The sequence below is a fragment of the Saccopteryx leptura genome, chromosome 5 (genome assembly GCF_036850995.1).
Source record: "Saccopteryx leptura isolate mSacLep1 chromosome 5, mSacLep1_pri_phased_curated, whole genome shotgun sequence".
NCBI lineage: Eukaryota > Metazoa > Chordata > Mammalia > Chiroptera > Emballonuridae > Saccopteryx > Saccopteryx leptura.
The window spans coordinates 18,413,751-18,425,440 of record NC_089507.1 but is presented as its reverse complement, the minus strand read 5'-3'; the positions used below and the strand labels follow the sequence as shown (position 1 = coordinate 18,425,440).

General features: G+C 43.6%; 1 protein-coding gene across 1 annotated transcript in view; it reads right to left on the bottom strand.

Annotated features, from left to right (window-relative positions):
- Window positions 1-1,224: 1,224 nt before the first annotated feature.
- The window catches only part of STIM2 (stromal interaction molecule 2), a 167,082-nt gene continuing 156,616 nt past the window's right edge, over window positions 1,225-11,690 (bottom strand). Inside the window, exons 11-12 of the mRNA XM_066384998.1 lie at window positions 7,912-8,191; window positions 1,225-2,656 (exon numbers count right to left, since the gene is read on the bottom strand). Of these exons, the coding sequence (XP_066241095.1) occupies window positions 2,179-2,656; window positions 7,912-8,191 (758 nt within the window). The 3' untranslated portion in view covers window positions 1,225-2,178. The remainder of the gene's footprint in view (window positions 2,657-7,911; window positions 8,192-11,690) is intronic.

Genomic DNA, 11,690 nt, shown 5'->3' with positions numbered 1-11,690 from the left:
TGCTGAATTTGCAAATAGAGAACTTTGTACTAATACAAAGTGAGTATGACAAGAAACACAAAGCGGTAAGTATCCCTTGGCTGACTCTATCCATGTGTGAGGTGTAAGATGGCGCCTGCACCTAGGCCAGCCTCTCCCACGCCCAGCACAGGTCCAGCGCCCAGGTGGTTCTGATCCAGACTTCCCTTCCGACCTTAAACAAGCAGCTCCCTGCTGGGAGCGCTCACAGACACCCCTCTCACAGCTGCACTCCACCTCCAGCGGCCCTGACCCTTCCTACCCAGCAAACTGTAAGTGACCTCCTCCCTTCTGCAGTTCTCAAAGGGAAGAACTCCTGTCTGGTTGTAAGGAGGAAAAAAGACAAGGTATTCCCTCCCCGCTAAAGCAGCTTTCCAACAAGGCTTTTCAAGTCTTCACGCACGGCTTTCCCTCCATAAACAGCCTCAGCATGTTTCCCAACCCCTGCCTTTCAGACGCTCCCTAGTCGTTAGCCCAACACACGATGTTCATCTCACACATCGACTTTTGACTTCACAGCACTGTTAAAGATATAAATGTCCCTGTATATAAGTATCATTCAAGACCTGAACAGTTTTTAACAACAGTACCGAAAAGAATAAACACAATTTACAGGAAACCGTTCATACTCTTAGAGTATTTCTTTGGAGCAAATTTCAAATACATGTCCTGTTTATCAACTAGCATTTTCATCTAAACAGAACTGGGTTGGACATTACGTATTTTAGCCATAATGCTGAAAAACCATTCTAGCTAATATGTATCTGCTATTCTCCCAAAATTCCATCTGCGTTGTAACACCCCTAGGTCATTTATGATTGAATTTTTAGAAGAACTGGTATAAGCAAAAACTCCCCAGATGTTAATGTATTTGTGCTTGCTCTATGTGACAATCGTCGCAGTGATAACTACCCTTACAATAACCTATCAGATTAACGAACCCCGTACTTTACAAATTAATACAACACAATCTAAATGCACCATAAATTTATATTTGTTAATCTGGATATTAGAACATTTAAACATTTCAAACTCCATAAAAATATGACAAACAATATAAAATAGAAAGAAATTTGTTGACAACTTACTTCCAAAACATCGCTCTTTCTTACATTGCAATTAAGCAACAAGGTAGCTTACACAGCTCTCCAGAAAACATGTAGTGCTCTTAGTGGAGAACGATCAACAAAAATCAGCACAGTCCCACACAATGATGTCTCCGATTTATTATCTTTTCCACAGTACAAATTTTTCACAAACCATAAATCCTTTGCAGTTTATTCAAAGTCTGTAAACAAATGTCTGAATCCCCACACCCCCCCACCTCAGTTTAAGCTTGTGAATGTTTTAAGTCCTTTGATCAAGTTTTAACTCTTCCACTTGCGTAAGGAATAAAGAGCCTTCTCTCTAAATGATCTATGTTTTATCATACAGCCTGCAATGCAGTAAATCACAGTGAAAGCCCTGGGAAAACAAAACAACATGATCTTTACAGCAGGACTTGAAACTTGACAATAGTAAATGCGTTTAAAGAAGCTCCCCATAATAAAAGCATGGGTTTTCATTTCCAGAAATCAAGTCGATTAGAAACCCGAGGTTCTACTTAAAAACCCATTTGATCTAAAAGTGAAAACAGTCCCCTATCCACAGTCATTTTATAAACTTTATACAGTTTCACTTGCAGAGATTTTTTTTCCAGTCTGGAAAACAGTAGTGCAATTAGTTTTATTTCTTTAAGTTACATAGTCCCGGATGTCAATAGCTCTGTGGAAAGATAAGAAGATGCTCTGGTAAACAAAAAATGTTTGCAAGCCCATGCTGGCTTACTAGTCCATTAAAGCTTGTCAGTCCACGGTGGCTTTCAACAAATGGTGTATATACATCACTAATAACAAAGCAGAAATAAATAGGCAGAAATGACTGCAAACTGTCTCGTCTCCTAACCATTTTTCAGTAATAAGTGGCTTGACGAATTGATTACACAGTCATTCAAATAAGCAGACAGCAGACAGGTGCCCTAAGGACATCCCACTCTGGCCTCCAGTCTGGAAAGCCCCAGTGGAGTTACATTCCTAACATCAGAACAAAAACGGGTAGTGGAGGGTGGGAGAGAAGAGTTTAAAGGTGCCACCCGGATGGAATCCCATCAAGTCAGCCAGTTCACTTAGCTTTCTTCTTAAAAAAGCTTTTGATTTTTGATGGCTTTTTGCTTTTCTCTCCGTTACGACAAAGGTCATGGGGGATGCTGCTTATCCTGGCAACAACGGGGGCTTCCTGAGCTGGTTTACTGCTGCTGCCACCTGAGGAAGAGCACGTGTGGCGAGCCTTGGACACCGGGATGCCGCTGGAAAGCTGGTTCATGCTGCAGGACTTCTCCAGGATGCCGTTGTACACCTTGCTTGCAGGGCTGAAGATCATGCTCTTGGTCTCTGTCAGACCCACACAATCAGGGGAGCCCCGAGAGAGATCTGCCGTTATGGGCGAGTCCCCTCTGGACGAATCCTCTAGAGAGAGCTCATCTTTTGATATCTTCCGAGGAGACAATGTTTGGTATATCTCAAGGCTTGAAGGAGGAGACTGTTTCCTTCCAATGGAAGAATTTAAGGAGTCACATTCTGAAGCTGTGTCTGGTACTTCCCTGGATGAGACAGAGCCAAAGGTAAAACTGTAAATCAGTATGTGAAGTGTATCAGCAGAATGCTATACACTATAGTGAAGTGTATCAGCAGAATACTATACTATAGTAACTATAACAACTTTCGTAATTTCATCTATCAGACTGCAAATGGGGTAAGTGCTAAAACTTAAACACATTTCAGCAAAATCAGAAAATTACCAGTTTAAATAATATAACTTATCAAAATTCAATGTTTCATTTTTAACACAAACTATAAGAATACAATCTACCAATCTAAGAAACATTAAACTTAAGTCATACCTTCTTTGTCAGAGAAACGAAATGTTTTAATTTTACAGATTTTTCTATTGTTTCAGCTATTTTTTTGTTTTAGTATTTTCTCTTCCTAAGTCACATAGTTGACATCATATATTTGAAAAGATTAATTTTAGTGACTGCTTCTCCCTTTAATTTTTCAGTCATTAAGTTGATGACATATACCTTGCTAAGAAAAGAAATATACTAAGTTTAAAATGGGGAAGGAAATTGAGGAACAATGGGGGGGCCAGTGGACGGGAGTCGGAAGGCAATGAAATAAGGCTATTTCTTAGAAAGCAGGCATTCAGTAAATTCTCACAGGCTTATTCCTCTGTGACCCCCCCTTCTCTACAGTGAAGAGAGGAGAAATAAAGAGCAGTGAAAAAAATAAAGTTCCCAAACCCAACCCAGTTAGTGCTACCAGCCACTCCCAAACTGTACCCCGAACCCCACTTCCTACGCCCCACCAGTACCATCCCTCTCCCGGGCACCAGGAAGTCGTCTCAGTCATTGCAATAGCATCCTAAACTGCTCTCCCTGCTTCCGTTCTGTTCCTCCTTCTTAGATACATCTCCACACAGCCTTTAAAGTGGTTTTTAAAACTCAACCAGACACCTCATTCCCTTGCTCGGCACTTTCTAGTGCTCCCTCCCACCCTCAGACTAAAATCCACAGTCCGTGCCCAAGTCACAAGCCCTGTATGACCATGGCCACGGCTGTCTCTGCAGTTGCACACTCTACCGTGTCTCCTCATTCTACCACAGTCTCCTCCTTGTCTGTCCCATGTGCAAATCTTGTGGCCCCAGAGGACACCTGCCATTTCCTCCACGTGGCTTCCTTCTCCATGCCATCCAGGTTGCTGATGCCACCCATAACCACCCTATTTTCCTTTTACCTGTCTTTGTTTAGCATCCTGGAACTTACCACTATCTAAAATACTTTATATTAACTTGCTCAGTCAGCTTCCCCAAAAGAAAAGAAACTTAATAAAGACAAGGAGTCTTATTAACTTGTGTATCTCTGCACTGGAATAGTGGCAAGCTCACAGTGGGTATTCAATAAATATTTGACAAATGAATGAAAGGAAGAAAGGAAAGGAAAAAAGGGAGGGAGGGAGAGAGTGTCTTGAAAAACAGGGATCATGTCTTACTCGTTTTTTGTAGGTACCATGCCTGACACAAATATTGTTCACTCTATGAAAAAAGTGATTACAAAATTTCAAAATACAGTCAAGGTAAAAATAATAGGAAAAAAAAAGTCAGGTGGGAGACAGAGGAGAGCTGAAGACAGACTAGAAATGCAAGAACACATATGATCCCAATCTACCAGCTAGAACTAGGACAGGACCTTGTCTCACTTGTCTTGGCAGCTCATTAGTAAGTGCATGGCACACAGAAGACTAAACTCGTATTTATAGAATGAATGAAACTAAATGAGCTCTCACCTTGGACGACCTAGGATTACTATAATTAGTCGTGTTGATATGCGTATTTATTACTTTTGATATGCACATTAACATATCTATGTTAATGCCATATTTTAGATATATATTAGATTTCTGAATACACTAAGTCATTTCTTTGTACTGTACTCACATATGTCAGTGAAGACTGTCTTTATTACATTACAGGTTCTCAGAAGGTACAAAATCCCTTGGGAAAATAAACACTTAAAAATGTTTTCATATAATACACATACTGCATAATTTCCATGTGCTTTTACAATCTGATAATGGGTAGTGCTAACAGAGGGCAAGAGGCAGCTCAGAAAGGAAAAAATGACTGAAAACTCCACTGTAGGTCGGGACCTTCTGCTAGGGTTCTTTCTGGAGTGCATGTCTATTAACTGAACGGCGCATATCACTGTTGCCTGAAACTGGGAGAGGGATAAGGTTGTTGTTGCTGAAGCTGTTATGAAGAGTATACATGTTGTGGTTGTTATTAGGATATATAGGAGGAGGTTTAGCAGTGTTATAGTTGGGTTAAATGTTAGAATGGAGGTCATTCATCCTATGTGGGCAATTGAGGAGTATGCTAGGACTTGACGAAGTTGGGTTTGATTTAGTCCCCCTCAGCCTCCAGAGCCAGGGGCTGATTTAGTTACTATTGTATTAATTTACTTTCTATTCTGCTACATGATTGGCTACTCTGTGTGAAATTCTAAGGTAGGTAAGATATATTTCAAAAAACGAGTCCCAAAGGTCTAAATAATGTGTGAAAGAAATACCGATCTACATTAGGAATACTGTCCTGGCCCTCCCATCAATCAGCTGTACAATCTTGGTCAAATCACTTAGTTTAACCAGGTCTCAATTTTCCTGTAAAAGAGAATCAGATTACTCTCCAACAATTCTAATTCCACGACAAATAATCTAAAGTGCTGTGTCTTCCACTAAGTACTCCGATCTGGAGAGTAGGTACAGTCCACCTTAAAATCTTCCACATTTCTAGAGCATATGTTCTTTGGAATGTTGAAGTTAATTATGTGTACCATTTATGTTATTTTTCTAATTCTTTTTTCCCTACAGTGACATGTAGTTGAGTCATGTAAGCTTAATGCATGTACAATATAACAAGATAACTCAAGGTGAGGTTTAAATGAGTATTAATACACATAATGCACAGAACATGAAAGATCAGGAAGCAGTAAATGTTGTTATATTTTTTAAGGGTTCTGGTGGTTCAGTGCTTAAAGACTAAACATACAGAGAAGGAAAAGTTTTCTGATTCCAAATTCTTCTCATATTTCTGAGCTAGCTGTGAATTTTTGATGTTGCTATTTGAAATAAGACCTGAAAACTTCCATCAACTCAACAAATTCTACTGGAAGGCATAGCTCTAGAGTTTTCCAATTTCCATAAGCCACACAAAATTTGTTTTGTCAGTAAAGCCACCTAGCTGGTGACTGTAGTTATACTGCAAAGGTAATACAAAACAGCTAATCATAAAGTACACCAAGCAAAGCTGCATCAAATTCTCCAACCGCAACGAGAATACAAAATGTGGACTGTCTCCTCGGGAATATGCGATAATGATCACTGGCTAATGGTAAGATTTACTTTCACTAGTAGATAAAACAAATGTGTGTGAAAATAATTTTTTTTTTTCATTTTTCCAAAGCTGGAAACGGGGAGGCAGTCAGACAGACTCCCGCATGCGCCCGACTGGGATCCACCCGGCATGCCCACCAGGGGCGTCGCTCTGTTGTGTCCAAAGCCATTCTAGTGCCTGAGGCAGAGGCCACAGAGCCATCCCCAGCGCCGGGGCCATCTTTGCTCCAATGGAGCATCACTGCGGGAGGGGAAGAGAGAGACAGAGAGGAAGGAGAGGGGGAGGGGTGGAGAAGCAGATGGGCGCCTCTCCTGTGTGCCCTGGCCGGGAATTGAACCCAGGACTCCTGCACACCAGGCTGACGCTCTACCGCTGAGCCAACGGCCCAGGGCCAAAAATAATTATTTGATGACACTGACTAAAGAATCATATGACGGCCTGACTGGTGGTGGTACAGTGGATAGAGCGTCAACCTGGGATGCTGAGGACCCAGGTTCGAGACCCCAAAGTCACCGGCTTGAGTGCAGGCTCATCAGCTTGAGCGCAGCGTCTCTGGCTTGAGCAAGGGGTCACAGGCTCAGTGGGAGATCCCCAATCAAGGCGTGTATGAGAAACAATCAATGAACAACTAATGTGCCGCAACTACGAGTTGATGCTTCTCACCTGTCTCTCTCTCTCCCTAAAAATTAAAAATAAATAAAAACAGAATCACATGACAGAGAGCTGTGGAGGGCCATGGAAGGCAGCCAGTCCACCTCATCTGGTTTTGTTTCTCTGAGGACAGTATGACTTCGGGGCTGCATGGCTTAGTAGCACCAGCAGAAACTAACACCAGTGAGAGTTTCTGTCGACACCACACTGCTTCGCAGGAGGTCAGAGGTTTAGAAAGGGAGACCTCCACAACAACAGGCTGCACGGAGCACTGGGCTCCTCACACCGGACCGGAGGACCTGCCACTACAGAAAACAACTGTGATGAACATCAATTCCTCCTTTAGTGCCCTACATGTTCCTAAACCTTTGGCATCTGATATAATACCAAGTACTAGCCTATAACAATAAATCCTTAAGTGACAAATATTTTAAATCATTAAGTGACAAATATTTTAAAAACTCAGTCATATTTAATGTTTCCTTGTGCTCAAGTATATTTAAGCTCATGCCTTTATAGTTTGCATATAAAACTGTTCATAAGTTTACATTTGGAGACTTGAGTAAACTGTGTGCTATGGCCTCGTCTAAAAGTTGTACCTCAAAATATCAACCTATGTTTGTACTGGGCAGGCTTCTATGACAGTCCCCAAATTCCCAGCCCAGTACAGTCATCTTCTCTCAGTGTCTGAATTCACACTAATATAGGAGATCCTGCAGATGTAACTAAGGCCACAAACCAGTCTACCTTCATGTAGAGAGACTATCCAGGTCAGCCTTTTAAGTCTGGACCTAGAGATCAGTGATAGAAGAAGTCCGAGATTCAAAGCCACGAGTCCGACGAAGGGCCCCGGTCCGTCGCGCTGTTTGAAAGGGCAGCCGCCTCGCAGGGGCAGCAGCCTCCTCTAGGCACCGAGCAGCCCTGGTGAAGAGCACGCATGCGAACCTGGGCCTCGGAGCTACAGCCCCAGGGACTGAATTCTCACACAACTAACTGAGCTTTGAGGAGCCCCAAAGCTGCAGGTGGGAGCAAAGCTCAGCCAATACACTGATTTTAGCCTCCTCAGACCCTGGGCAGAAAACCCAGCCACACCCAGCTGGGACTGCCGCACGGAGAACTGTGAGCTCAAGACTGGGTGTTGTTTGGAACCACTAAGTCTGTGGTAACTTCTTATGCAGCAATAAAGAACTAAGACCACACAACCTCCTACCCAGCCCCCTCCCAACCCCACTCCCCCAGTTCATTCAGTGCCAATACCATTGCTTTTCAGCAGAAAAGTAAATGGCCTCCTCCTCCTCTTCACTTCGGTAGAGCGCAGGGCAACTGGACACCGAGAGGATATCGGGATCGGGAGAGGCCAGCGAGTGCTGGGGGTGCTGGGGGAGGTGGGCGTGCCGCGGGTGCGCCGGGTGCGGGAGCGCCGTGTGCGCAGGGAGCTGAGCGCGCTGGGACTGCGGCGAGGACGGCCCGATGCTGCGGCGAGAGCGGCACAGGCTGCTGCTCCGGGCCAGCGACCCGGCAGATTTCGCCATGGTCCCTGCAAACCAAACACAGACAAATCAGAGGCTCATAAAATCCAGCGCTCCTTTGTGCTATTACTAACATGTAACCATTTAATCTACCTTTACTTAAGTAAGCAACTGCACCATTATTACCATCCTCCAACATCTTCACTGATCCTCTGGAAATTTAAGAAATGAAAAAATAAAATGTAACAAAAATGAAAACAGGCCTTAAAATAAAAGGCAATGGCCTGACCAGGCGGTGGCGCAGTGAAGAGAGCGTTGGACTGGGACACAGAGGACCCAGGTTCGAGACCCCAAGGTCACCAGCTTGAGCACAGGCTCATCTGGTTTGAGCAAGGCTCACCAGCTTGAGCCCAAGGTTGCTGGCTCAAGCAAGGGGTCACTCAGTCTGCTGTAGCTCACCCTAGCCCCCATCAAGGCCCATATGAGAAAGCAATCAATGAACAACTAAGGTGCTGCAACAAAGAATTGATGTTTCTCGTCTCTCTCCCTCCCTATCTGTCCCTCTCTCTGACTGTCTCCATCACACACACAAAAAAGGCAATGAACACAAATGAGGCTTTAATATAATATTTGACATTACTATCCAAAGAGATAAAAAAATTTACCCAAGATAACAAATGCTTAAATTTAAAAATCAATATAGCATATTTAAAAGAAATCTAGGCCCTGGCCGGTCGGTTCACTGGTAGAGCGTCAGCCCGGTGTGTGGATCTCCCAGGTTCAATTCCTGGTCAGGGCACACAGGACAAGTGCCCATCTGCTTCTCCACCCCTCCCCTTCTCGCCTCTCTCTCTTTCTCTCTACCCCTCCCATAGCCATGGCTTGATTGGAGCGAGTTGGCCTCAGGTGCTGAGAATAGCTCCATGGCTTCTGCCTCAGGTGCTAAGAGCTTGGTTGCTGAGTAATGGAGCAATGCCCCACATGGGCAGAGCATCGCCCCCTAGTGGGCATGCCGGGGAGTTCCCAGTTGGAGCACATGCAGGAGTCTGTCTCTGCCTCTCTTCCTCTGAGTAATAGAAAAGAACAAAAAAGAAAAGAAAAAGAAAAAAAGGAAAGAGAGAAATCTGTACTTTGCTAAATTTTCCTTGTTTTTTTATGGCATTCAGATATTTTATTATAGAAAATTAATGTAGCTAAATTCTCTCATTTTTTTTTCTTCATTATTATTTTTAAATTGAATTATTGGGTTACAGGTTCAGGTGTGAAACTCAATAAAACACCATCTGCATGCTGCTTCGTGTGCCCATCACCCTAAGCAAAGTCTTTTTCATTCCCATTCCCCTCACCAGTGCTCACCTCTGCCCCCACTACCCCCTTTCCCTCTGGCTATCATCATACTGTTGTCTGAGTCTACGTATTTTACAAATATATATATATATATATGTATATCCCAACGACCTATATATAACCCCATCACCTTCTATCACCCAGTCCCACAACCCCCCTCTGACAGCTGTCACCCTGTTCCATGTATCCATGTCTCTGTAACTATTTTGTCTATTAATTTAATTTATTCATTAGATTCCACATATAGGTGAGGTCATATACATTGTATTCATCTTGGATTGTCAATGGATACCTCTTGAGATAGTGCAACTTGTTTTAACTTCAAGTAGTTTTATTATTTGCATTGTATGCAAGTCCAAATCTATAACTCCAGCTTTAATCTTTTTCCTAAACTCCAGAACCTTACATCCAACTATTTACTAAGCATCTGCATGTCCCACAGATACTCAAACTAAATTCAAACCCACTCCTCAAACCCACTATCCTGTGTTCTTTATCCTGTTAAATAACACCACCACTCACACAGTTCTCTAAGTTGGAAACACTGACATTCTTGACTCTTCTTCCTCCATCATAATCCATACCTAGTTCATCATAAAGTAGTTCCAATTCTGCCCTGGCCAGTTGGCTCAGCAGTAGAGTGTCGGTCCCACGTGTGGAAGTCCCAGGTTAAATTCCCGGTCAGGGCACACACATAGAAGAAGCTTCTCCACCCTTCCCTCTCTCCTTCTTCTCTGTCTCTCTCTTCTCCTCCTGCAGACAAGGCTCCACTGGAGCAAAGTTGGCCCAGGCGCTAAGGATGGCTCCATGGCCTCTGCCTCAGGCACTAAAATAGCTCCGATGGCAGCGGGGCCACACCCCAGAGGGGCCAAGCATCGCCCCCTAGTGGGCACGCCAAGTGGATGCCAGTGGGGCACATGCGGGAGTCTGTTTGACTGCCTCCCCGCTAACTTCGGAAAAATACAAAAATACAAAACAAAAAAAAAAAACCAACAAAGTAGTTCCTATTCCACCTCCTTGATATTTTTCAAATCCGTCCACTTCCCTATATCCCCACTGCCCCGGCATCATGCTGGACTACTGTACAGGCCTAATAACTGTTTTCCTCCTCCGGTTTTATTTCCATACTGCAGCCTGCATGATCACTTGAAAATGGAAGATAAATATGACATTTTATTGCTAGAAACCCTTAAGTGGCTCCCCATTTCTTTTAGGGTACAACAAAGTCAAACTCCTTAACATGGGACTGTTTGATTGATCTGGTCTCTCTGTTGGAACGAGTGTCCCCCTTCTCTGTCACAGGAACACCAGAAACAGTGTTTCTACCTCTCTCAGCTCCTTGAAGTATAATATTCTCTCTCTTGCCTCTAGGCCTCCTTTCCCCATCTTTCCCTTGACCTCCCATTTCAGGTCTTTGTTTAAATGGCAGTTGCTCCAGGAAGTTTCCCAACAACTCCAAATTGTTTGGGCTCTTGTACTCACATGACACTATCACAGTATATTTCCCCATCCCATAGCTGATCTCTATGGAATGCTCTTGTCTGTCCTCCATTAGACCATTAGTTACACGATGGCAATAATTGTATATTGTATTCAACACTACGTCACAACAACTAGCCTAGTGCTGGGCAAAGAGTAAGATCACGGTAAGTTTTAAATGAATGAATCAATGAATGACTCAAACAGAAAACGCCACTGATAAAGTGTGATAGACTGGAGAGGTGAAAATGAAGTAAAATTAAAAGACAAACTTCCAGAATTTTTGACTACCTCCTTCAATACTATACAAGCCTTCTTCTAAACAAATTATATAAAATGAAAATACTTTGTCCTGGCTGGTTGGCTCAGCGGCAGAGTGTTGGCCCTGTGTGTGGATGTGCTGGGTTTGATTCCTGGTCAGCGCACATAAGAGAGGCAACCATCTGCTTCTCTACCCCTCCCCCTCCTCCCTCTCTTGCTCTCTCTCTCCCCCCTTCTGCAGCCATGACTAGACTTCAAGCACATTGGTCCCGGGTGCTGAGGATGGCTCGGTGGAGCCTCCCAGGCCCTAACAATAGCTCAGTTGCAAGCATGGCCCCAGATGGGTACAGCATCAGCCCCAGGCAGTGGTTGCTGGGTGGATCCCAGTCGGGGCACATGTGGGAGTCTGTCTCTCTATCTCCCCTCCTCTCAACTTGGAAAATAAAAAAATAAAGGAAAACAAACTCATCTGTTCTCCTA